Here is a 24,933-nt window from a genome sequence, read left to right as displayed (position 1 = left end):
GGATGACCAGCTACATGTAGAGAATCGAACCATTCCTTGCCGTTCGTGTAAGATCGAACTATTTATGTCACAGATAGTAATAATCACAAATTTTTGCTCTGCTATTGTGTGGAATAATGAAACGCTCCTATGTGAGCAAAAAAAAAAATTCTTAAGATTTGTTTTTTTCAAAGTTCAAAGGATTTCACAGTGAAATATTGATGAATTAGATTCTACCCCACGTAAGTTTGCTTTTATCTAAATGACATTTTTTTTTTTTTTTGCTTTCTTTTGTGTAATTAACTGTAGAAAAACCATCCGCTGTCATTTAAACTGGGAATGTTGCCAATAATTTTCAAGTTCAGTAATTTTTTAGTTCTTAAATTCGGTAAAATTGTTGTGCAGTTGTCGACGCCCAATTTCCAAGTTCGGCATTTGACCCCACAAGGGAAGGGCTGACATGGGAACGGGCTTGGAACAATTACCATATAATTTTTTGGGGGTTTTCAAGCTGTAAATTAACTACACAAGAGCCCGTGAAAAGTTTTGTTTGTGGGGGAGGGCAGATGCGGCAAAAGTAAATACTGGACCCCCTTAAATTAGAAAAAAGTGTAATGTTTGGGTTTTACGCTGCCCAGGGTGTGCGCCCGTCCTTAAATCCACCTCCTACTTGGGCCCGCCAGAATTCCCAGCCTACGGGATGTGAGGGCATAGCCCAGCCAACAAAATTTAAACAACAGATATTCACTTTAGTCTCACGCCCCCACCCCCCCCCCCCCCCTCGTTCCCCAATTCTTGCTTTGCCCTCAGTGGAGAAAACGGTTGATGCTGCCAAAGAGAAATGAGAAAAAGTGATTTCCGCTGTGAAAGTGAGAGTCGCTCTTAGGAGTGTGCGAAAGGAGCGGTCACACTTAGCACCGTGTTCTGTGGGCCCCCGCACTCACGGTAAACTATTGGAGACTTTCATGAATTCTGAAATTACTTCTTGCATTAATTCTGAAGTTTCAACAATTCTTGAAATCCCCTCCCCCGTAAATTCTGAATTTTTATTGATGCTGGAATTATTTCTTTTAATTATTTTTGAATCGTCAAGTCCAAAATTTTTATCAGTTTCAGGATTTTTTTTCTCTCATTAGTTTGAAATTACCCTCAGTGCTGAATTTTTGCCAGTTTTTGTGTTAATTTATTGAATTGTGTATTTAGCATTTTCTGTATGGATATTCCACAGCATTCTCTTGTATAGTTTGAAATAATGGATGCCGATTCCCCCCCCCCCCCCACACCAAATATATAAAATCGGGCAAATATTTTTCGTGTCTGAAACTGTTGAGACGCACCGGGCCCCTTAGGTAAGAGCGGGAGTGTCATCAAAAAGAATGGGCCCACCCAGGCAAGGCTCAGGGGCACAGAAACAAACTTCACGTCAGGTTTCACTATACGTACACACACATTCCCGCATGTACCAATTCGTTAGAGGTTCCGCAGAGGAATATGGACGAGGTACATGTATGGGGTTTAGTAGTAGTAGTAGTAGTAGCGTTGGAGGATGTGTGGGGCATCTTATACACTTATATAGGGGTTCTCAAACTTTTCCCACCCGCAGCACCTCTTTCTCTAATCAACGCTTATCCGCGGCTCCCCACATAGCAGTTTAACAAAGAGTCTCTTTTCGAAAAACCTTTGCAGGGTGCCATGGCACACAGTTCGAGAACCCCTGCATTATGTATTTGTATCACTTTTGGTTTTCAATGTAAGCTTCCCCAATTCTGAAACATTATACTCAAATGTTCCGCGACTTTACTCTGTGGTGTTGGTTGTCAATTTAAATTATCGGAGAACTTGAAACGCGAATCCAACTAAATCATCAACAATCCAATCCAAAAAAACTGTAAAATACATATGATAGAATTATTCGATTTCAGAATACGCATTAGCACGTAGTGCCGTCTTAACGCATGAGCCTACCCGGGCACCTCACAAAACTGAGATTTGGTTGAAATTTTCTATAATTTACCTGGTAGGGCCTCAGAAAAACCACTTATCCCGGGGCCCATGGTGCTCTTAAGACGGCCCTGTTAGCATGGTTTTTTAAAGAACTGGTGATCAAAACCATCATTGATTGATGATTTTGCCCATTTTTCACCACTTTATCGGTTTATAATAGAATTTCAGTTTTTGTGAATATTATGAGAGGGACACAGATAGTGCCGTCTTAAGGCATGGGCCCGACCGGGCGCGGCCTGGGGGCCTCAGGAGAAAAAAAAACCTCACAAAAATGAGATATGGTTGAAATTTTCGAGCATTTGTTTGGTATGGCCTCAGAAAAATCACTTGTGATTGTCCGTGTTGACGCCCCTAGATGGCAGCAGCATACCGTTAGCGAGCGGCCGTTGCCTTGATGGCTGCGCGCGCAACGGGGTAGTATGATGACCGCGATCAAACCGACAACAAGGCGGCTCGTGTATCGTTTTCACTCTCATGTTTCAATAAATTCAGTTAATTTCATCATGAATTGTCCTTAATTATCGATGGTTCGTTCAGCGGAATATTCGACGCTAGTTACCAGAGACCCATCCTGAAAATCACGCCACAAGATCGTGAACATTTATGGTGCCGAAATCCGGGAAGAAAAACGCAACCAGCGACAGCGGTCTTCAGATGGAATCTTTGGTAAAGAAACGAAGTTCGGTGAAAGGCAAGATCACGCGGCTTTGCAACGTCATCAAGCCGAAGCTCAACAGCGATGATCTCCCACGGCATCAGTTGGAAATCTATCAAGAACAAGCCAAAGAACTGTGGACGGAGCTCAACGTCTTGCATGATGAAATCGTCATCTTGTCAACGGATGAACATCTGGAAGCCCACGAAGCGGAATTCGGCGATTTGGCAAGTCGGATCGACGATCTTCGCTTCAGCATGGCCCAAGCATCGGGATCGACGAAACAATCAGGTACTGTAAATTCAGAAGCTAGTTCCGTGCGCTTACCGAAAATTGAACTGCCTTCGTTCAGTGGCGAACTTAACGATTGGTTGCCATTTCGCGATATGTTCACAACGACCATCGATCAAAATAAAAGTTTAAGTGACATTCAAAAGTTACAATATTTGAAACTATGTGTCAAGGGAAACGCCGCTCAAGTAATTCACGCGATCCCGCTCGCAGGGAGCAATTACGGCAAAGCATGGGCGCTTTTGTACGATCGGTTCAACAACGAAACTGAGATTGTTCAGGCAAGTCTGGACAAGCTGTTTTCGCAATCGAACATCGCACATGAGTCAGCAACATGCCTACGTCGGCTTCTAGATACTACAAATCAGTGCCTGGAAGCTCTGCAATCGCTCCAGCAACCGGTGCAACATTGGGACAGTATCCTGATCTACTTCCTGTCCAAGAAACTGGATCCGGAATCTTTGCGCCAGTGGTCTCTTCATTCGCAGGGGGATAAGAAACTTTTCACGTTCAGTGAGTGGCGGGAATTCATCGACAATCGGGCTCGCGCTCTTGCAGCTGTCAGCACAAGCAAATCATCAGGTTCAGCCAAGTCGAAGACGCAAGGTCACCCGACGAATTCATTCGAATCACGAAAATCAGTGTTGATAAATCATGGTGTTTCTAGCACATGTGTGGTTTGCAAAGGAAACCACCCCATCTTCAGATGTTCGAAATTCCACGACCAGAGTGTTTCAGCTAGAAAAGCAACGGTCGAAAAGCTTCGACTTTGTTTCAACTGTTTGGGATCATCACATATGGTTCGGAGTTGCTCTGCAGGACACTGCAAAAAATGCAACGATTCACACAACACACTACTGCATGAAGCGGATGTCGATACCACGACTGTCAAAACGACTTCAGTCTTTTCGTCACAGTTGTCGCGTACAAGGAAGACGGCGACTTCCAGTTATGTCATCTTGCCGACGGCCATCGTCAAAGGGTTCGATAAAATGGGTCAAGCTCACACATTCAGGGCACTTCTCGACTCCGGAAGCCAATCAAGTTTCATCCGGGAGGCATGCGTTCAAACACTAGGTCTCCGACGACATAATTGCAACTTGAATCTCTCTGGACTATCGTCAACCAAGCTTGGCAAGGTAAGAGGACTGGTTCATTTCAACATATCTTCATGTGACAACGAATCGACTGAACTGGTTAATGCTTTTGTGTTGCCCAAAATAACATGCAATTTGCCGCAAACAAATATTTCCTCAAGGGGGTTGACACAGTTCCAAAACTTGAAACTAGCAGATAAACATTGTTTCCGTACTGGTCCTGTGGATGTACTATTGGGTGCAGATGTTTTTGGAAAACTGTTGTTGCCTGGACGAGTAGCATCTCATGATGGTTCACTTCATGCCCTTGAGACAGTGTTTGGCTGGGTCATCTCGGGAAAGGTACATACCACAGACATATCGAAACCTGTTTCAACAACACTTCTCGTACAGAGTACAAGCTTCGATCTCAACAAGTTCTGGGAATTGGAAGAAGTCCCACAAACTTCATTGTTGACAGCCGAAGAGCAAGCATGTGAAGAACACTTCGGCACAACCCACACGCGTAATTCATCGGGAAGATTCATCGTCAGGCTTCCTTTCAAGAACATCGATGGAAAATTGTCATCATCCAGAGACGTAGCTGAGACACGACTTCTACAAAATGAAAGACGTTGGAGACACCAGCCAGAAGCTCAGAGAATGTATCGTGAGTTCATGCAACAGTATGAGACTGGGACACATGGAGGTGACAAGTGACAATCAAGACAAGTACTGCCTACCTCACCACGCAGTTATGAAGCCAGAAAATCAAGCCAAGTTTCGTGTGGTTTTTGATGCTTCAGCAAAATCATCATGGGGTTTATCACTGAATGATAAGCTGATGGTTGGACCAACATTGCAAGACGATATTGCCACACTTCTTCTCCGCTTCCGAACTCACAAGGTCGCAATGACGGCAGATATTGTCAAAATGTATCGTCAGATACTTGTTCATCCGGACGACGCGAAGTACCAAACAATCTTGTGGAGGGAATCGCCAGATATACTCATCAAGGAGTATCAATTGCTGACTGTGACATACGGAACTGCATCAGCACCTTACTTAGCTACCAAGTGCCTGCAGCAGTTGGCTGAGGATGAAAAAGATGAGTTTTCCAGAGCTTCTGCCATAGTCAAGCAGGATTTTTATGTAGACGATTTGCTCACTGGAGCAGATTCAGTCGAGGAAGCTATTCGTATTCAGCAGGAAATCATTAAACTTCTTCAAAACGGTAGATTCGTCATAAAAAAGTGGGCATCAAATGAAGAAGACGTTCTTGTATCTCTACCGGATGACTTTCGTGCGACAAGTACTACGTTCGAAATAGAGACTGACATCAAAACTTTGGGCATTTTATGGAAGCCAAAGGATGATGTATTTGTTTTCAATTCAAAATCACCACCGGTAAATATGCAACAGTGGACCAAGCGCTCTGTTCTATCACACATCTCCAAGGTGTTTGACCCACTTGGATGGCTGGCTCCTGTTGTAATCAATGTCAAAATTCAAATACAAGAAATGTGGAAAGCTGAACTGTCTTGGGATGAGAAATTGCCAGAGAACATTCACAATCGATGGACAGTATTTTATGAAGACTTCAAGCAAGTGGAGGACATTCAAATTCCAAGATATATGATGCAAATCTCTTCACATATGTTAGAAATTCACGGTTTCAGTGATGCATCAGAAAAGGCGTACTCCGCGGTTGTGTACGTTCGAACAGCTTCCAGTGAAGGAGTTGCGAAGGTTCAACTAGTAGCAGCAAAGACACGAGTAACCCCTGTGAAGCCAACAACCTTGCCTCGACTTGAACTTTGTGGAGCAGTGCTGCTTGCAAGACTCATCAACTTTACATGCAATGCACTACGTCTAGTCAACACAAACATATGGTGCTGGACTGACTCTACAATTGTTCTCGCCTGGCTCTCTTCACATCCAAGCCGGTGGAAGACGTTTGTGGCTCATCGAGTTACAAAAATTCATGAGCTTCTCCCTGAGGGTCATTGGAATCACATTGATGGAACCAACAATCCCGCTGATTGTGCGTCACGAGGAATACCGGCCGACAAATTGAAGGCATTTACCCTATGGTGGTATGGTCCAGAGTTCCTTTCCAAGCTAGGTCAGCTAGCAGACAAACCTGTGTTGTGCAGCTCCGTGGATGAAGTTTTGACTGAAGAGAAGAAAAATATTTCTTGCAACCAATCTGTGTTTGTTGGTATTGCACATGACATGGAAATTATCGACAGGTTTTCCTCACTTACTTCTCTTCAGCGAGTCACGGCATATGTCTTCTGATTCGTAGACAACTGCAAACTTGCTGCACCTGAAAGGAGCACAGGGTTTCTTACCACTCAAGAGCTGACACACGCATTATATACATGGGTCAAGAGAGTTCAAGAAGTAGAATTCAAATCAGAATTGTCTTCGTTGAGAAAATCAGGAACGCTACCTTCAAACTGCAATATTCTTCGGTTGAATCCCTTCATCGCCGATGATGGAATTATCAGGGTGGGCGGAGGATTGCGACATGCACGTTGGTTGGGAAGTCACCGACATCCAATTCTTCTTCCAAAAGAGCATCATTTCACTCAGTTGATTATCCAGCATTATCATACAATGCATTTGCATGCTGGACCTCAACTTCTCCAGTCTTGCATCCAACAGAAATTCTGGATTGTTTCTGGAAGAAGTGTCATCCGGAAATTTGTGAGAAAATGCATAACCTGTGTTCGCTATCGTGGCGCAACTGCTCCTCCAATCATGGGCGATCTACCGGCTGCGAGAGTAACACCATCTCGAGCATTTCTTCACTGTGCTGTCGATTGTGCAGGACCTTTCACCATCAGGATGTCAAAGGCATCTCGAGCAAAACCATGCAAGGCATACCTGGCACTTTTCGTATGCTTCTCAACCAAAGCTGTGCATTGTGAAGTTGTAAGTGACTTGTCAACAGAGGCATTCATCGCCACTCTGAAACGATTCATTTCCAGGAGAGGAAAGCCGAGTGATATATACAGTGACTGTGGAACTAACTTCGTGAAAGCTGACAAGGTGCTGAGAGAGTTTGCTCGTCTCTTTTCATCTCGCACTCATAACGAACGTGTTTCCAGTCATCTCACCGATGTCGGAGTAAACTGGCATTTCAATCCTCCAGCATCTCCTCACATGGGAGGTCTTTGGGAAGCAGGAGTGAAAGCCCTGAAATACCATCTCAGGCGAATCACTTCCAACATGCAGCTAACATTCGAAGAGCTGTATACCTTGTTGTCACAGATTGAGGCATGTCTCAATTCTCGTCCTCTCTGTGAACTTTCAAATGATCCAAACGACGTATCTGCTCTCACTCCCGGTCACTTTTTCATAGGTGGTCCGTTGACAGCATTGCCCGAGCCAGACTTCACACAAACAAAATTCAATCGTCTCACCCGTTGGCAGTTGGTACAGCGCCTTCTGCAACATTTCTGGAATCGTTGGAGAGCTGAGTATCTTACCCAGCTACAGCATAGAAGCAAGTGGTTGAAACCAAAAGAAAATCTCGCTCTCGGTGATCTCGTTCTAGTGAAAGAAGATCGTCTACCACCCTTGCAGTGGAGACTTGGTCGAGTGACAGAGTTGTTTCCGGGATCCGACGGGATCGTGAGAGTTGTCTCTATCAAGTCCAAGGATGGGACATTTAAGAGAAATGTACAAAAACTTTGTCGTCTACCAGTTGACAACTAGTATGACTGCTCAATGTTATACCCTTTTATATCACATTTTTTTGGATTTCATGTACAATAGCATATGTTTCTGCGCATCTATACAATTTGCATATATATATATTTTTTTTTATAATTTTCACATGCAGCTGCCATTGTATTTCATGTAAACATGTCAGTATTGAAACGATGTTTCAAGGTGGGCGGCATGTTGACGCCCCTAGATGGCAGCAGCATACCGTTAGCGAGCGGCAGTTGCCTTGATGGCTGCGCGCGCAACGGGGTAGTATGATGACCGCGATCAAACCGACAACAAGGCGGCTCGTGTATCGTTTTCACTCTCATGTTTCAATAAATTCAGTTAATTTCATCATGAATTGTCCTTAATTATCGATGGTTCGTTCAGCGGAATATTCGACGCTAGTTACCAGAGACCCATCCTGAAAATCACGCCACAAGATCGTGAACAGTCCGGGAGCACAGGGCATCTGTCCCAGAGACAGCAGATGTATACCAGAAAAATGTAGCACATAAAGGTATTTTCTTGGAATATTTTAATTTATTGAAAAAAATAATTTTAATTTTTGGTTGTCTTGGGCAGGGCCGTCTTTAGAGCGTCATGGGGTCCCCGGACCAAGTAATTTTTCTGAGATCCCACCTGGAAAATTTTTGAAAATTTTAACTGTGTCTCATTTTTGTGAGGCCCGCATTCTCTTGCGTTAAGACTGCACTGGTCTTGGGGCAGACATGGTACCCCTATACCCCTTCCTGCATAGGTTTGTTACATTTTACTGTGGTAAAAATCTTACCACTACTGCAAAAGTAGGTTGAAGAACGGACCATCGCTGAAATCAAATAGATTCGAAACAAAAAAACGGGACACTCTACTTCAAAAAAGGACGTATGGTCAGTGGAAAATATATGTAAATATCGTGGCCTGTACAGAGAAATAACTCGTATACTTTGAGCGACACCAATCATTTTTGACTTCCGGCGTCCCTGCCGAGAGGTGTCATGTATACACCAGGACAGTGATTACCAACCTTTTTCAGTCCGCGTACCCGCAACCCCGAATCCTCCAGGCTCCCCCACCCCGCCAATCTGTTTCGACCATTACAGTTTTCGAAAAACTTCAAAACAAGGTACATGTTGAATTAAATAAAATAAATTCATTACTCAGCTTTTTTTTTTATTTTTGAAGTAAGCAAACAAATTAACACAAAGATTGGGAAAAAAATTAATGTGATCTTTGGGACTGTAAATTGAATTACAAAGTTTTGAAAAATTAAGCTCAAAAGAAGATAAATACAAACTCAAATCGTGTTCAATTTGATTCTATATTTTTATGTAAGTATACGAACAATTTCTCCTTTTCTGCAATCAACAATGAAGCCGGTTCAAAGTACTCTTCTTTGAAAGGATTTTGAAAAATTAAGCCGATCACCCATTTCCGGCTCTGAAAAATATTTTTCAAACGAGGATTTTAATGCTTCCAAGTGGCCGACTGTTAAATTTAGCCCAGCTTGTGACAAGAAATCGTGAAGTGTTTCGAACACTTCCTAAAAAAAGGGCTACCTCGTGCCGAAGTTCGAACAGCAACGTCAGGACATAACCCCGGGACAACCACCTAACTTCGGTGTGTAAAAGCAAAGTATTGTGAAGGATGTCCATGTCTTCGCACAACAATTTAAACAACCTGTAGTTGGTAGGATTCACCTTGACAAAGTTGACAACCTTGACCGTTTCATCAAGAACGTTTCGCAAATTTGGAGGCAACGGTTTCGATGCAGGGCTCTGTCTGTGAATACAGCAGTGAGTCCATTTCATTTTGTGAGCGACTTCTGCCACGCGTGCACGACGGCCTGAATAGAAACTTTCCGTGGATTTTCCTCCATCTGTTGTGAGACAATGCATTTTGAGCATTGAATTCTTTTTTTTAAGGAAATACTGATAAATTGCTTCAAATACGTCTTTAGCAGTCGTACGACCCCTTCGATGGGTGACAAATAAAAAGATTTCCTTTTTTATTTCAAGTACTTAACAATTACAAGTATCACAGAATATTGCGCAACGTCGGTACTTTCGTCGACTTGGATGGGAAAAAAATATTTGTCAGAGGTGTTATGTCACGGTGGGAAAAGTAGGACACTTCCCCCCCCCCTTTGACAAAGAAGCCTGACATATTTTCAACCCAGAATTGTCATGTCAAATAAGTGAAATTTTGCTAAATGTAAATATAATTGTGTTTGTAGCGTGGAAAATATTTGAGCTTCTGTCTTTATTTTATTGTGGAAAGCTGAGCCGAATCTCGTGGTTGCCTAGTTCCTTTCCTCTTGTGTTATCATTCCGTCTGATATTCATAAAATGCCCAAGATCTGAAGCACAGATCGTTTGTGTAGAGTGAACACACACTCTTTATGCATCACACTGTATGTGTTTGTCGGAAAATCCTAAATATTAAATGCTTTGCTTTGACATCTCAATCTTTTGAGCTCAATAACAAATTCCTTGAATTTTTCTGATTCTTCCTGTAAAATTTTGAGAAATTCCGAGTTAAATTGTGTGTTCTTTTGAATAATATATTCTTTCTTTGTGAGAGAGATACACCTAATGAATCACTGATAAACAAAGATATCATCGCCATATTGATGAGTCCGTTTTCTTGTTCCCGCACGAACGCGAATGCCTCCCGTACATGTAAAAGGAAGATAAGATTCCTTTTCTTTTTTTCTCTTTCTCTCTCACTGTTCGTGTAATCTGTTGTATATTTTTTTTTTTCGATTTTTGCATATTCTGAGTCGATGTTTTTTTTAAATAAGGGAAACAAACATTTTTGTTAATCAAGAGTTAAATAATTTTGAGACCGTGTGAGTATTTCAATTTTAAAATTTAATTTTTTTTCCCCTTTTTCTCTCCACTGTTTCCGATGCTTTGGAAAAACAAACTTGTGTTGTAAAATATTGTGAGGGAGAGAAACTTTGAAATAATGTTATATGCTTGAAATTATTCTCTGTCATCGAGAAAGTGTTGAATTTGAATTTTTTTGAGAATTTCCTTTGTTTGGATTTAAATTTTTCGTCATGTCGCGAAACAAGAATATATATATATGATGTCGCATATCGTTGGAAAGCTAATTTTTTTCCCCACACAATGATGTTAATGTTTTTTGATTTTGATGAATATTTATGCATTTAATCGGGAAATCTTATATTGAAAATTATTGTTGTCATTATAAACTTTGCTGAAAGCCGTTCATTTTCTTAAATCGACCCCGTATTAAGAGATGTTTTTCTTTTGGTTTCATGTTTGTGTTCGCTCCTCGTGATACAATTGGATAAAATTTTGGATGACGCAGTTTGCGCGACGAATTAGAGGGTGCGCTTTCTCAAGCCCCGCCCATCACTCAATTTACATATTATCACTGAAAAACTTTAGAGGCGTGCAATTCATCGGGACCAGTTGCATGAGAAAGTGCGGTCCCGCCGTTGAAGAATCCCCCCCCCCCCCCCACGTAACTTGGAGATCCCCCGAAACTCATAATTCCAAGTCCCTCAAACCCCTATTTAGTTCTGAACTGCCAAAAGTCGTAACATTTTACTTGAAGACGTAAGTTCAAGAAAAACAGTATGAAGTATCGTCTCGTCATATCAGTTGCTCCCAACTGATCCAGGAGGAAGGTTCACCGGCTGTTACACCTTCGTACTAAATGCAAGGAACCCAGGAGCAACTAGCAGTCATATAAGATGAAGCCCAGCGGCAGACTCTTGCAGTCCAGTCCAAGGATGGTACTTCTACCACACTACCCCGAATGGTATTACAGATGAAGAATTTTTGGTGCTCCGACATCGTAAAGCATGTGCACGGACCGTCGCTTCAGCAGATACAGAGGACATTAATCGTTCAAGTGGCCAAGCAGATCCGCCCGTCTAAGGATGAAATAATGAACTGTCCGTACTGAGTGTTCAAGTTAAAGGGAACTGTTCATCGAAATCCGGTTGTCAAGAATGAAGTGACCTTAATATGGGAGATAGTGAGTAAATTTTCTCTTTCAAATTTTGTTGAGTGGTTGGGCAAAACCAAACTGCAAGCGATATTTAGTTTTTTACCCAAATAATTTTTAATTTTTCGATAAGTAAAGTAAGGTATTTCAGCATCGTTGTTTTTTTTTGGTATTTTGTTTTTGGTTATATGAATTAAGAATTAAAGAACCTAATGTGCATTTAGACCTCTGTGTGTTGACATATTCCTTTTTCTTTGTGACTTAATTGTTTGGGTTAAAATGCTCTAGTACATATTTATTCAGGAGAATTACTCACCGACACACAAAGGGTTGTTGCGGACACGGTAACAACTCAAAAATGGTACCCCACTAATATGATCACCAGGCCAAAAGTTTTCTTTCTTGGGGTACTGTCAACTTAAATAGTACTTGGTAACAACTTTTCACCACAACATAATTGATGATTTCTTTCAAAAGGTGAATTTTCATTTTAAAATTTAGAGTGGTGAATCAAAACATTGCACCATAACATAAATGGTACAGTAAAATTACCAATTATAACAGTTAAACTCATTATAAGAGCACTTTCCTCTGCAAACATTCATCTGACAGCATCTTTTTACCAATAGTGTGATTTTTTCCTCGTCTCGCAATACAATAGCTAATGTAGTAGGTTGTTTCGGTAGTTTTGGCAGCACACCTTTTGGAAGATTAAAAATATGTTTTCACGTTTACAGATGCAAGGTATTTCATTTTGGTGTTTCAGTCCGCGTCCGCACAGATCTAGTTTTTAGCTACTGATTCTTAGCGCAAATCACGTGAGTGGTAAGTGCCCCAAGTTGTCGCCTGATGTCAATAAAAACGTTTTTTGGAAGTCATAGAATGTCTCAAACATGACGTGATAAAATGGTCATTATGTCCATTTTGCAAACGTCAAAAAAAAATTACCATTTGCAAATAGTTCGACTTTCAGAAGGTAGATGGCGCTGTTTGAAGAGACGGGAGGGGGAAAAAAAGTATGATTTTCTGGCGTAGGTAGGACTCGAACCCAGTTCATTTGAGGATTGTCCCTATGCATCTCACACCATGCCTCTACCGATCGCGTTATCATAGCGGTAACCACCGGGTGTTATTTAATGAAGACTTTAAAAGTATTGATTAGTTATATTGCAATTGCCGTTTAATTCCTTGCTGAGTTTAGCCGATGGCAGTTATTTTTTCGTTTTCTTTTATTTTTTTTATCCTTGAAAAATATAGTAATAAATATAGGGTGACCATACGTCCCGTATTTCCTGGGACAGTCCCGGTTTTTTCTGTTTTCTTGGCCGTCCTGACTTTTTAACGGAAGTGTCCCGGTTTTTCCCGTTTTTTTACACGAAGCTTACTTGAATTTTTATTCTTTATTGAAGTCAAAAAGAATGAAATTATTTTCCCACTCATAAATTATATTATGATAAATACAATTATAAATAAGAATATTAATTTCTCCCATTTGCCTTGGTGAACGTTTTATTCCGTGGATTTCATTTAAATCCACTGAAATTTGCAGTCATGCTTTATTTCCCGCCATTTTGATTTTTACGTAATTTCTCCAATATTTGGCAATGTCCCGTATTTTCCCGTATTTGGAATCCCAATTTCCCGTATTTCTTTTGAGAAAATATGGTCAGCCTAGTAATATAATTATAAACATAATTATTTGCATTATTTATAATTATCGAAAAAAAAAAAGATTTTAAAAAAATTCATTTTTTTAGTTCAACGTACACGTCAAAGAATTCGTTGCATCTTTTTCAATTGTTGACAGACTTCACTGATCCTCTGATCTTCCGTAAAAAACATGATATGGATGCAATTATAATGTATATAACGTGTTGATAAATTTATATGAACAATTACTCATTGAGAAATTTTGCATTTCCATTCAAAACAAAATCGCAATTAAAAGTACTTCATTTATCTTGTGACAACCAGTAACGAATACGCCTAGGGTAATTTTTAAACACCCTCTGAAGGTTCATTGACGAACATTTTGGATAATTTTGATATTTTCATCCGGAACAGAATTTTTCAGTTGGAAAGAAATTCGTGATTTTTATGACACAAAATCATTTACGCCATAAAAAATCATGCCATTTAATGACCTTCATGGCTAATAAGGTCATGAAATGACCTGATATTTCATTAAGGTCATCAAGAATCACGTTATTTCCTGACCTTTACTGTTCGTGGTCATTAAATGACTTTGAAATGACGGATTTTTTTTTTTTTTTTTTTTGACTGACGTCATTCAGAGAAAATGACCAAATTTCACGTCAGGCGACTACTTGGGGCTTGGTAGAAAAGTTGACGTAGAAAATTGTGGGATTAACACGCACACGCCTCAATACAAACGCCCACAACAAAAGTTAAACACAACACGAATTAATTCTTCACTTTCATGTGCAGCCCGGCATGAGTCAATAATCAAATCTAAAACGCCGAAGAAAAGTGAGCCGATTTATTGTACTTTATGAGCCGTTTCGGTAGTGAATCATGAGATGAACGATAATTCTTAACTAATTTATTACGGAACAATATTTACATCTCGTTCCCGCCATGTTGTCATTCCCTTCAAGTGTTGCCACCTTCGTAAAACATAATACTGTATTTTCTGGTGTTGCCAGATACATAACAATTCTCCCACACTAAATTAAGAGATGATTAATGATAGAAACAAAAGTTATACACAAGAATCAACATTTGAACAGTCACAAGTTCAATCTTTGAACTGGTTTTCTGGAACGAGTTGAGCGTCTCAGTTGAGTAGTCTGAGCTGGAGGAAAAATAGTTCTTGTTGATCGAGGAGTTGTAGGTTTGAAGTTTGCTGTTTCAGTAGAAGCATCTACCATAGATGAAGTCTTGTGTTGGCAAACTGCAGGAATCTCTCGTTGACATACATGATCACTAAAAGTGACAGATTTCTTTTGAGGGAAGTGTCTCATAGGAACTGATAGTCGAATAGGAGTTGGAGAAGACGGTCGATTGACTTCACACCGTCGAAGCTGTTCAAAATGTCTCTTGATAATGTATCCATCATCTAGTTCAACTAGGTAATGAACACGACCCAATCGTTGAACAACAGTTCCATACTTCCATAGGCTTGAATGAGTGTAATTTCTTGACTGTACTCTATCTCCTTCCTTGAAAAATTTTTCAAAGACTGGCTGTGTTGCATTGTTCTTGTATGACTCAGGAGTTGTAGGTTTGAGGAGATCTAGCTTTGTTCTGAGATTCTCTCCCAACAATAATTCTGCTGGTGTCTTTCCACATGAAAGAGGTGTAGCTCTGTACCGAAACAGTAGTTTACATAATTTTTCGTGAAGTGTTCCTCGTTCGAATTCCATGCATTTCAGTTTTGTCTTCAGGGTTTGGCAATAACGTTCTGCTTGTCCATTTGTTGAGGGATGACCAGGAGCTATCATTCGTTGTCGAATACCATTTCGTTTGCAGAAGTCCATGAATTCTTGTGATTTGAAAATTGAAGCATTATCACTAACGAGAATTTCTGGCAGTCCATGTCGACTGAATATTTCTCGCAGGAAATGAATTGTAATAGCAGAATCTGGAGCTTTCTTCATGTAGTAGATTTCTGGCCATTTAGACTTTGCATCGATGACAAGTAAGAAAAAATGTCCCATGAAAGGTCCTGCATAGTCCATGTGAACACGTTGCCAATTTCTTGTTGGACTTTCCCAATTGTGCACTGGAGCTTTCTGGGGGTTTTTCTTGACGTCACAACAGTTCTTGCAACTTTTCACTAGACTTCCTATGTCAGAGTCAATATTCTTCCAATAGCAGTAATTTCGAGCAAGTGCTTTCATCTTTACTATTCCACAATGAGTTGAGTGTAGTTCTTGAAGGATGGTTGGTTGAAGTGTCTTAGGTATTATTACACGCTGTCCACGAAGTAGAATTCCTTCTTGTAATGTTATTTCTGGGTCATATAAAGTTCCTTCCATCACATTTTTCTTTAGTTCACGTAGATCATCATCCAATTCTGTTTCTTTTCGGATTTCTTCAGAAGTAATTGTGTCTGTGGATATGTGTCTAATCACTGATGCTTGCAGGATGTATTCATCATCAACAGTATTGACTTGTACATCTGTCAGTGGTAAGGGACTTCTCGACAAATAGTCTACATTTGCATGTTCGGATGATTTTCGATGTTTGATGTCATAGTCGAAGTTGGAAAGGAAATGTGCATACCGCAACATTCTTGTAGCTGACAATGCTGGAAGTTTTTTCTCTGGATGCAAGAGAGTCATCATTGGTTTATTGTCCACAACCAATGTGAATTTTCGACCAAAGATGTAATCATAGAACTTTCTGCATGCCCAATACACAGCTGTAGCATCTCGATCGAGCTGGCTGTAATTTTTCTCAGCAGCTGTTAGTGATCTTGAAGCGAATGCAATAGGACGTTCACTTCCATCAGGCATAATATGCGATAATATTCCGGATAGACCATGTGGACTAGCATCAGTAGCCAAAGTCATTGGAAGTTCTGGAGTAAATGGTATGAGGACTTGGTCACTAGCAATTTCAGACTTGATTTTTATCCATGCTGCTTCACAATCAGCTGTCCAGTTGAACGGAATACTTTTCTTGAGAAGATTATTTAGTGGGTGAAGTAACCTTGATGCACTCTTGATGAATTTCGAGTAATACATAACTAAGCCCAAAAATTGTCTCAATTCGTCAACATTTTTTGGTCTGGGTGCTTCTTGAATAGCTTGAATCTTAGCTGGAGATTTGTTCAGTCCTTTGGAAGTTATAACATGTCCAAGGTATTCTACACTTTTTTCAAAAAATTTACATTTGTTGATATTTACATGCAAATGATATTTTCGTAATTTATTTAGAACATTCAGCAAGTGTGTTGTGCATTCCTCATAAGTCTTGCCTTGTATAATTAAATCATCAAAATATGCAGTTACTCCATCTAAATCTTGAACAAACTGATCCATGAAAGAATGAAATTCGTTCGGTGCAGTTTTAATACCAAAAAACAATCTTTTTGCCAAATAAGTACCTCGATGTGTAGAGATCGTTTGGACTTTTGCACTGTCTTCATCGACTGCTAAATGCAAATATGCTTTATGGATGTCCAAGGTGCAGAAATATGATCCACCTCGTAGCTTGTTGAATATATCTTCAATCTTGGGTATTGGGTGTCTGGCATCATGAAGTTGATTGTTTACAGTCACCTTATAATCAGCACAAAGTCTTACAGAACCATCAGATTTTGGCACGATGACAAGTGGAGTTCCCCATTCTGAATGATCCACTTTTTCTATGATCCCTTGATCACACAAGTTATGCAGTTCTTTTTCAACTTTTTCACGCAAAGCATATGGTACTGGACGAGGTTTAACAAACACTGGTTTGGCATCTTTCCGCAATTTCAGGGAGCATGTATAATCTGGAATCTTGCCCACTGTTTGTTCAAAAACATCAGAGTATTCATTGACAATACTAGGAACAGATCTTTTTACGGCACACACAGGTATATGCTTGACACTTGAGGAATCATGAATGTCATTTATGTTGATATCCAATTTCGACCAAGGATAGGTTCTCTCTTCAAATTGACAAGGTATAATTCTTCTTCACTGGATTTAGCATTGTAGCATACAGTCACTTTGACGTATCCGATAGGTTTGAAAATTTCACCTGTATAACTTCGGAAAAATATGTTTTCAGGATCGGAAGATTTAGGTTTAAGCGCCTGTAGTCAGTTATGTTCATGATGCTCACACGACTACCAGAGTCACATTCGAAACGACAATTTTTCCCATTTAATTGAATGACTGCAAATATTCTATCGTCTTTTTCAGCAGTGTTAGTGCATATATCAACAATTTGGCTCACTTGAAAGTGATCTGGATTTTCGACATATTGAACAGTATTTCCTTCAGATCCGCTTTTATTTTTCCGTTTCAGAAGCTCTGTAATACATACTCTACTGATATGACCTTTTTTGAAGCAAATCTGGCATGAGAGCTTGTGTTTCACTCGACAGTTTTGAGTCTGGTGGTTGTTTTTTCCGCAATGGAGACACACGTTTTCTAACCCGATGTCTCTCAAATTGAGGTTTCGCTTCCGACTTGCCGATCTGTCGCGTCGATGCGGAGTCGATTTCCGTCGCGAACTCCCGCTGTTATTACATTGCGCAATTTTATTCACACTGGAACCGTAATTACTCTTGTAGAGTTCTTTATTTTCGAAGCTTCAATCGCTAATGCGACTTCGAGTGTTTCGTCGAATGTCAGTTCAGCTTGTTGTAGAATTCTTTCGCGGATTTCGGCATCCTGTAATCCTCGTATAAATTGAGCACGTAACATGAGGTTGATGACAGATTTTGAGCATTCAGCATTTTCACAACTAGATTTTAATTCGGTGGTTTTCGAAAGTTCTTTTAATGTAGCGATATAATTCGAAATCGGCTCACCTGGGTGTTGTGTGCGGCAAAGAAACTTGTGTTGTTCCGTCAGGATGTTTACCCTTTTGCAGAGATGATCTTTCAAGATTTTCAGCAGGTCGTCGTACGTCTTCGATGAAGGGAGATCCGGTGAAGTTAGACTGGAAAGCAGGTGATAGTACTTGGATCCGAGACAGTTGATTAGCACCATTTTCTTGGCTTCGGCGACGTCGGCTGTTGAATCCGTGAGTCCTTTGAGCTGGAAGTAGTTTTCGAGTCTTTGTACATATTCACCGAAACTTTCGTTAGCTTCGTCGTAGCATTCAAACGAGATCGATTGTGACTGGAGAAGCGTTTTCACATTGACGCCGGTTGAAGGTGCTGGATGAGTTTCGTTTAGTTTCGAGACGAAATTACTTAAAACGGTTACTAGATCGTCGATGTCTGCCATTTCCGATTCTTTTTTTTTTTTCACTCGTCGCCAACTTTATTGTACTTTATGAGCCGTTTCGGTAGTGAATCATGAGATGAACGATAATTCTTAACTAATTTATTACGGAACAATATTTACATCTCGTTCCCGCCATGTTGTCATTCCCTTCAAGTGTTGCCACCTTCGTAAAACATAATACTGTATTTTCTGGTGTTGCCAGATACATAACAGCCGAGACGAAGGAGTTCACGAATTTGGATCATAGGTTGGGCGCGGGCGGGAATGCCGAACCTTCCAGCGGACGCAACCCCTCTGTTATAGAAGATTTCATTGATAGGGAAAGGTCAATACATTACAACTGACAATATTAGTAAAAACCTCTACCTACTTTTAAAATTTCTTTTTAATCTTTTTGAATTATTTTGTTCTTTTTTTAGATGGATGGCCGCCATTACCATTTTCGCGTACCCCCGATTGGGAACCGCTGCACCACGACATGCTGCAATTTGCCGTTACTGGAGTTGTGTGAGTCGCCTGCAATGTGTTATCCCCTGTGGTGGTGGTCACGTGGAATACATATTGCTGTAATAAACGATTTAGAGGCATTCTGTTCGTTATTTGCGTATCTTTTCTTTGTCTCGTGTACGTCAGCGCTACCTATCAGCTGTTTTTTTCCTGTCTTAAAAAAATTCCTGTGACCTAGCGATGCTAACCCTGCAAACCATTTATTTCGGGTTTTTTATTGATTTTTCAATTCCGACTTTTTGCCCACCCTGTATGTATATATATATATATCCATTGTATAAATTTATTTTTCCTCTCTGAATTCAATTCCTGTAAAAAATTACAACCCAATCACTCAAACTCGAGTACAATTCAATAAACTTTATTCACAATTCAGCAAATATGCATATAAAAAAGAAAAAGGAATAGAAACTTGCTTTTCACAGACATGATGAGATAAAACGGGAATAAAGAGGAGAAAAATAGTTTCTTCAAAATAAAACATCATCCCTGAAACATGTAAACAGTAACCGAATGAACCCAAAACAAAAAAAAAAACCAACAGAACATTTTCATATACATATGAACGGTATAGGTTTGAAAAGAATGCCATATATATCGCACATTTAAAAATTTTTTTGCAACAGTTTATAAATTCAGTGAAAATAACTGCTTAGAAAACATTTTATACAATTGCAATAGTCATACACTTTGAATCATCCAACATTCATAATAGGTATATAATATAAGTAACAATTTTTTGACGCATTTGACAGAAAACATCGCACGCCGATCCCGTATTTCTTCTCGTTTGCATGGAATTCAATCGAGCAAGCATTAAGAAAGTTTGGCAATGAAACGTGAAACCTTAATCACTTTTATTTGTTATGCGGCAACAAATTCTTAACCGAGCAAGCTTTCCTAACAAGCATTTGTAAACACTGTCAGTTTCGCAGGGTAAAAAGTTGTGTGTGTGTATATGAGTCATTTACTTCTCAATATTTACCCTATGCTAGCATTTGACATCTAGAATTGTCTGAGTCGATAATGCCTCTCACACACTAGCCTTGAGGAAACATTCAGAATGAAATGAAGTTAAATACATGTCCTGAGAAACTCTCTTTGAGGGAAAAAAATTTAACCCCCCCCCCCCCCCAGCAAAGTGCACTAATTCTGGGCTGCAAAGTTGGCTCAACTCAGCCCACAAAAACAAGTCATATTTCAGCATTATGGGGGGCATCCTGTGGCCTAGCAAAACACTGAGGACACCCCCCCCCCCCCCTACAAATTCAGTCATGATAACTGCTATGTAAGGTTATCTAAGGTAAATGGTTCTCAACTGTTGAAATCCTGTGGTCCAGTTGCATTCTATTTCTTGAGTGGAAGAGAGGCCTAGGCATAAACACGGCTATTGGGAAATAAATGGGAGAAAATGCGATGAATTACTCATGGCCTGGTTTCACTGACACTAGGGCCTGGCAGTTGAGAAACGCTGCTCTAAGGCTCCATGCGCCAAGAAACCCACAGGCAGTTTGCAGGTGAGCCCCTACATCAAGATGGTCCTTCGTCTAAAAGGGTTTACAAAAACTATCAATCCATGTAGCACGATAGTTACAGTTTGTGGTCCTGCTAACAGTAGCCATCTCTTATACCCAGACAATATTTTGTACAACCATACCTTTTTTGCCTATGCTGTAGCCATTGGTTGGATGGAAAACGTTTTGACGCTGTCTCGTAAAGTGTGGTAGAAAGTTATTAAATGGGAGAAAGGAAAATATTTGGAAAGTTTTGATCATTTTTGATTATAAAAAAACTTTTACATCTTAGATAAGTAATTTTTTTTCCTCCAAAATGAGTCAAATTTTTCAGATTGGCTTATACATAGATTTCTAATTTAGTATCGGTTTGGTGGTCTTCAAGTTGCAGGGTTGGCTCATGCCATAACCCCCCCACATCCTGGAGCAGGGCCTTCTGGCGGGTCCCCCCCCAAAAAAGAATTTATAGCATGAAAAAACAAAAATGAGAATCGTCCCGGGGGCCCTCTCAGCCCCACCCTTGTGAGGACCATGGCTCATGCATAAGTATATACAGTATGTTCATGCATCAAGCACTCTGCCACTGGTCACTAACGAAATATTTCTCATGCCCAAATGTGTCTTCGGCTACTTTAACTTTTCTATGGTCGAGGTGAACTCAACATAGGTCTACATTAGGAAACAATGGCATTTCATTGTTACAATGTGCCCCTTACAATAATAGGAAGGCTTCCCGTGAATTCGGCTTCTTAGCAAAACTCATAAGCTTTGCAAAAAAAAACGCAAAGGGAAAAACTTCCAGGTATCTCCAAGTACGAACCATACCAACGAAATGCCAAAAAAGTATTTGGACTGGGAAGAGTTAAAATTTATGCTACCGCTCGGACCGAACCACATGAAAGCATGACTTGAAAAATTAAAAATAGTTGCTAGTGCAAAACATGACTTTTCTCCTTTCCATGTTGAATACAGTGTCATAAATTTTGTATTTTTCACCTTATTTATCACGCATTCACATTTTTAGGCACCAATTCAAATTGACCTAGTGCCTACGATTTTTCAAGCCTTGCACAAAAACTAGTAAATGGTGGCCTTTGTGTGTATGCATGTAAATTCTATCCATGTGTTTAATATTCTATCAATTTCTTATTGAGATCTATATTGAGCATCAAGGGTGTAAAAACCAGGGGTGCACAACCTGCAGGCCATCAAAAAGTGTTCCTTTGAACAACACATATTCAACCGAAACACAACCTGGTAATTACTTCAGTTTAAATTACGCACGTTCGACCTGTCTGGCCTGCAAACTGAAAATTTTATGCACCGCTGATACAAACATACATATTTCAGATTTCACTAATCCATTGTGAAACATAAATTTCTTTTTGCACTACAGTTGTTCTGGTAAATGACCAGCACTAAAATGAACATCACTACACAGTATTACAGTGTTGTTAATAGATGAATATGCTCAAATTTTCTCACACATGAGTGGCGGACATCTTTCAGAGTCAGCAATCCTTGACTTCATCACCAAATCCAGAATATATTCATCATTTTAGCAAGTTAACACATCTATATTTTCGCATTCACAACAAATAAACAGTCCAAAATCCTTCCAAAATATCTATATTAATGATGGCTGTGAAAGCATAATATATATTTACAGCAGTATTGCAATTCTACTGAGTACCGATTTAACATTTTCATGAAGGAGAAGATTATTCAAATAGTGTTAGTTTACAGGTTACCTATATCATCTCAAAGAAATTTCATGATCACAGATATATAGCGACATTAGGATGGGTCAATTCTCAATACACAGTATACTTTTTTGTAGCCAAGTTTTTTAGACTACACCAAAACAGCGGCATGTAACAAACGTCATCCCACTTGGTGCCGAAACATGAATTATTTGGATGTTCCCATCACCTATACAGGTTCATCCCTCCTGTAACTCTAGCATGAAGTGCTGCATGCGGGTCTGGCGATAAAAAAAAATAAGTCGCCAAACAGCAATATATCGTATATTCAGAATTTACTGGCACCTGAGATGTCACATTATTTAAGGCAGGGCTTGACAAATCAGGAGGGAAAGAAATTTACATGCCAGATAAATTTCTTTAAAGCAAAGCATTATTTGTTCAGAGGTAAAAAACATGGTACTCTTTTGTTATAACAATACCACTTGGTGTCTTTTATATCTTGCTGAATTTATGCTTCTTATTTAGTGTCTTTTTTTTTTTTTTAGTGTAATGTCCAAAAATTTCTTTTTTTCTGTTAAAAAAGAAACAAGCCAAAATGTGCCAATTTGGTGTTGAAAATGAATGGTATGGTTATAATGGAAGAGCACTAATAAAAACGTCTTAAATATCTGTTGACCCTTTCTGTGTTAGTAGACAAGCTAAAATAGATTCCGAAATTTTTTCCTCCCAACACCCAATTTAGCAGTCACACACGGGAAATTCTAGGTGCCAATACAAATTTTTTAGTTGACATGGCAACCTCGGATTTGTCAAGCCCTGATTTAAAGGGTTAATTTTCCATAAGCATGGTCAGTGCCGTGGACAATTTTTTTTTTTTGCGCCACGTAGGCTTAATTAATTGCCTTTTTTGTTGCAGTCAAGACGGCCTACAAACAATTACACAAAATGTGCAATTTATTATACGAATCAATCTAATATACGATCACGCTGAAAACTACGAAGAAATCGGATACAAAAGTTTGAATAAACAAAATATGCGGTTGCCAAAAAATAGCAAAGACCAATTCGGTGGTTGGTGGTCAGTGCCAGGGCTGTAACTAGGGAGAATCCTGAGAAGGCACCAACTTCACTCTTTAACTTCAACGGTACAAGAGGGGGGGGGGCCCAAAATGACTGCTTGCCTCGGCTGACTACGCATCTAGTCGCGGCCCTGGTCAGTGTCGCTAGTTTTGAAACGAAAAAAGTTGCCACGTTGGTGTTGACCATGCTTATGGAAAATTAACCAATTAAGGTATAATAGTAGATAACTTAATAATAATGCAAATTCACAATTTGTCTCTTCGGAATCATATTTACGAAATTGCGTTATTTCATCGAGAATTCAAATAAACGCATATAAACTCTAACAACAATAATAGAAATTAATTTTGTTAGCTTCGGCATACAGTGTCAGTGGCGGTAATGATGGCACAATCCTGCTCACATCCTCAGGCTGAAGACCAACGTCAGGAACTGCTCGTAAGATATGTGTATCCAGCCGTCCATGTCCTTATCGTGGTGCCTGAAGGCCGCCGTGAGACTCTGCAGGACGACGCAGCACTGGATGAAATCGTCGAAGTTGATCGAGTTCTTGCCGTCACGGTCGTACTTCCTGATCAGCAGGGCATAGAACTGGTCGGACAGCCGGTAGCCGAACGACGTCAGTGCGCTCTTCAGCTCGCCCTGGTCGATGTTCCCCGAGCCGTCGGTGTCGAAGCCGACGAAACAGTTCAACCAGTCGTTGATGTACTTCCACAGGGCCGAGAACTCCTGGAAGTTGATGGTGCCGCTGTTGTCCCTGTCGAACATGCCGATCATCATACGAACCGTTTCGGCGTTGAACGGTTTCCAGGTGCCGTTGGACAGCGCCCTTTGCAGCTCGTTGCTGGTGATGCTGCCGCTGCGATCCGTGTCCACTTGCTGGAAAATATTCCAGAGGAACCCCTGGTCTGATCCGTATGGATTATACGCCATTGTTTTCCTCGGTGACTATCGTCAACAAAAAAAAAATCAGACGACGCAGACTAGCTCAGAAGATAATAGTGAGAAACACCAAGACACCGTAATGATATCACCACAAAGTTACGTCATTCACTTACGCGTGACAAAGCATCATGAATCGTCTACGGATTTCGTAGGGTATCGGGTTTTACGGCATGCGATTGGTTTACATTTCAACTTCGTTATTATATTTTTTTGATACAAATATTTCTAAAAAAAAGTATAAAACTTTGCAATAAAAGTTTTATGTTAGAAATTAATGGTATATGTTTGATAAATTTCATAAATTACACAATTTTTCTGCTTCTGAAAAAGATTATATGACGTTGCTTCAAAAATAGACGAATCACAAGACTGATTAACGGGATCGGGAGATCCGTAGAGTGTTCATAATATTGCCAGTTGTTTTTTTAATACGTGAAAAATGTATAAAAATGCTATTAATGAACCGAAAACATCCTTAGAAAATAAAATTATAATTTAGAAGAATATTTTGCATCCGTAAAAATAAAGATACCAGCTGTGGTGTCTGTCATAGCTTC

The 24,933-nt window shown here is 40.0% G+C and overlaps 3 protein-coding genes and 1 pseudogene across 4 annotated transcripts; 3 read left to right on the top strand and 1 right to left on the bottom strand.

Moving 5' to 3' along the window:
• Positions 1–2,586: 2,586 nt before the first annotated feature.
• On the top strand, positions 2,587–4,725 carry LOC149068061 (uncharacterized). Its single transcript, XM_089251893.1, has one exon. The coding sequence runs from the start codon at positions 2,587–2,589 to the stop codon at positions 4,723–4,725; it is 2,139 nt and encodes a 712-aa protein (XP_089108019.1).
• A 37-nt stretch (positions 4,726–4,762) lies between these two features.
• On the top strand, positions 4,763–6,307 carry LOC149068060 (uncharacterized). Its single transcript, XM_089251892.1, has one exon. It carries the CDS (start codon positions 4,763–4,765, stop codon positions 6,305–6,307), a length of 1,545 nt encoding a protein of 514 aa, XP_089108018.1.
• A 321-nt stretch (positions 6,308–6,628) lies between these two features.
• Positions 6,629–7,732, top strand: LOC149068059 (uncharacterized). The gene has a single exon (XM_089251891.1). It carries the CDS (start codon positions 6,629–6,631, stop codon positions 7,730–7,732), a length of 1,104 nt encoding a protein of 367 aa, XP_089108017.1.
• Positions 7,733–22,082: 14,350 nt separating this feature from the next.
• On the bottom strand, positions 22,083–24,497 carry LOC149068058 (programmed cell death protein 6 pseudogene; annotated as a pseudogene). Its single transcript, XR_016195180.1, has one exon. The product of XR_016195180.1 is annotated as a programmed cell death protein 6 pseudogene (transcript).
• Between the last annotated feature and the right edge of the window lie 436 nt (positions 24,498–24,933).

This window comes from Pholcus phalangioides, unplaced genomic scaffold (assembly GCF_987345545.1).
Source record: "Pholcus phalangioides strain wild (caught in Gottingen) unplaced genomic scaffold, Ppha-v1.0 ptg000027l_1, whole genome shotgun sequence".
NCBI classification, from domain to species: Eukaryota; Metazoa; Arthropoda; class Arachnida; order Araneae; family Pholcidae; genus Pholcus; species Pholcus phalangioides.
The sequence above is the reverse complement of the archived record's forward strand: the minus strand, read 5'-3'. Positions and strand labels throughout refer to the sequence as shown.

Bases quoted from the DNA above. Each gene is read 5' to 3' on its own strand.
- LOC149068060 (XM_089251892.1), top strand. From the start codon at position 4,763: ATGAAGCCAGAAAATCAAGCCAAGTTTCGTGTGGTTTTTGATGCTTCA.
- LOC149068061 (XM_089251893.1), top strand. From the start codon at position 2,587: ATGGTGCCGAAATCCGGGAAGAAAAACGCAACCAGCGACAGCGGTCTT.
- LOC149068059 (XM_089251891.1), top strand. From the start codon at position 6,629: ATGCATTTGCATGCTGGACCTCAACTTCTCCAGTCTTGCATCCAACAG.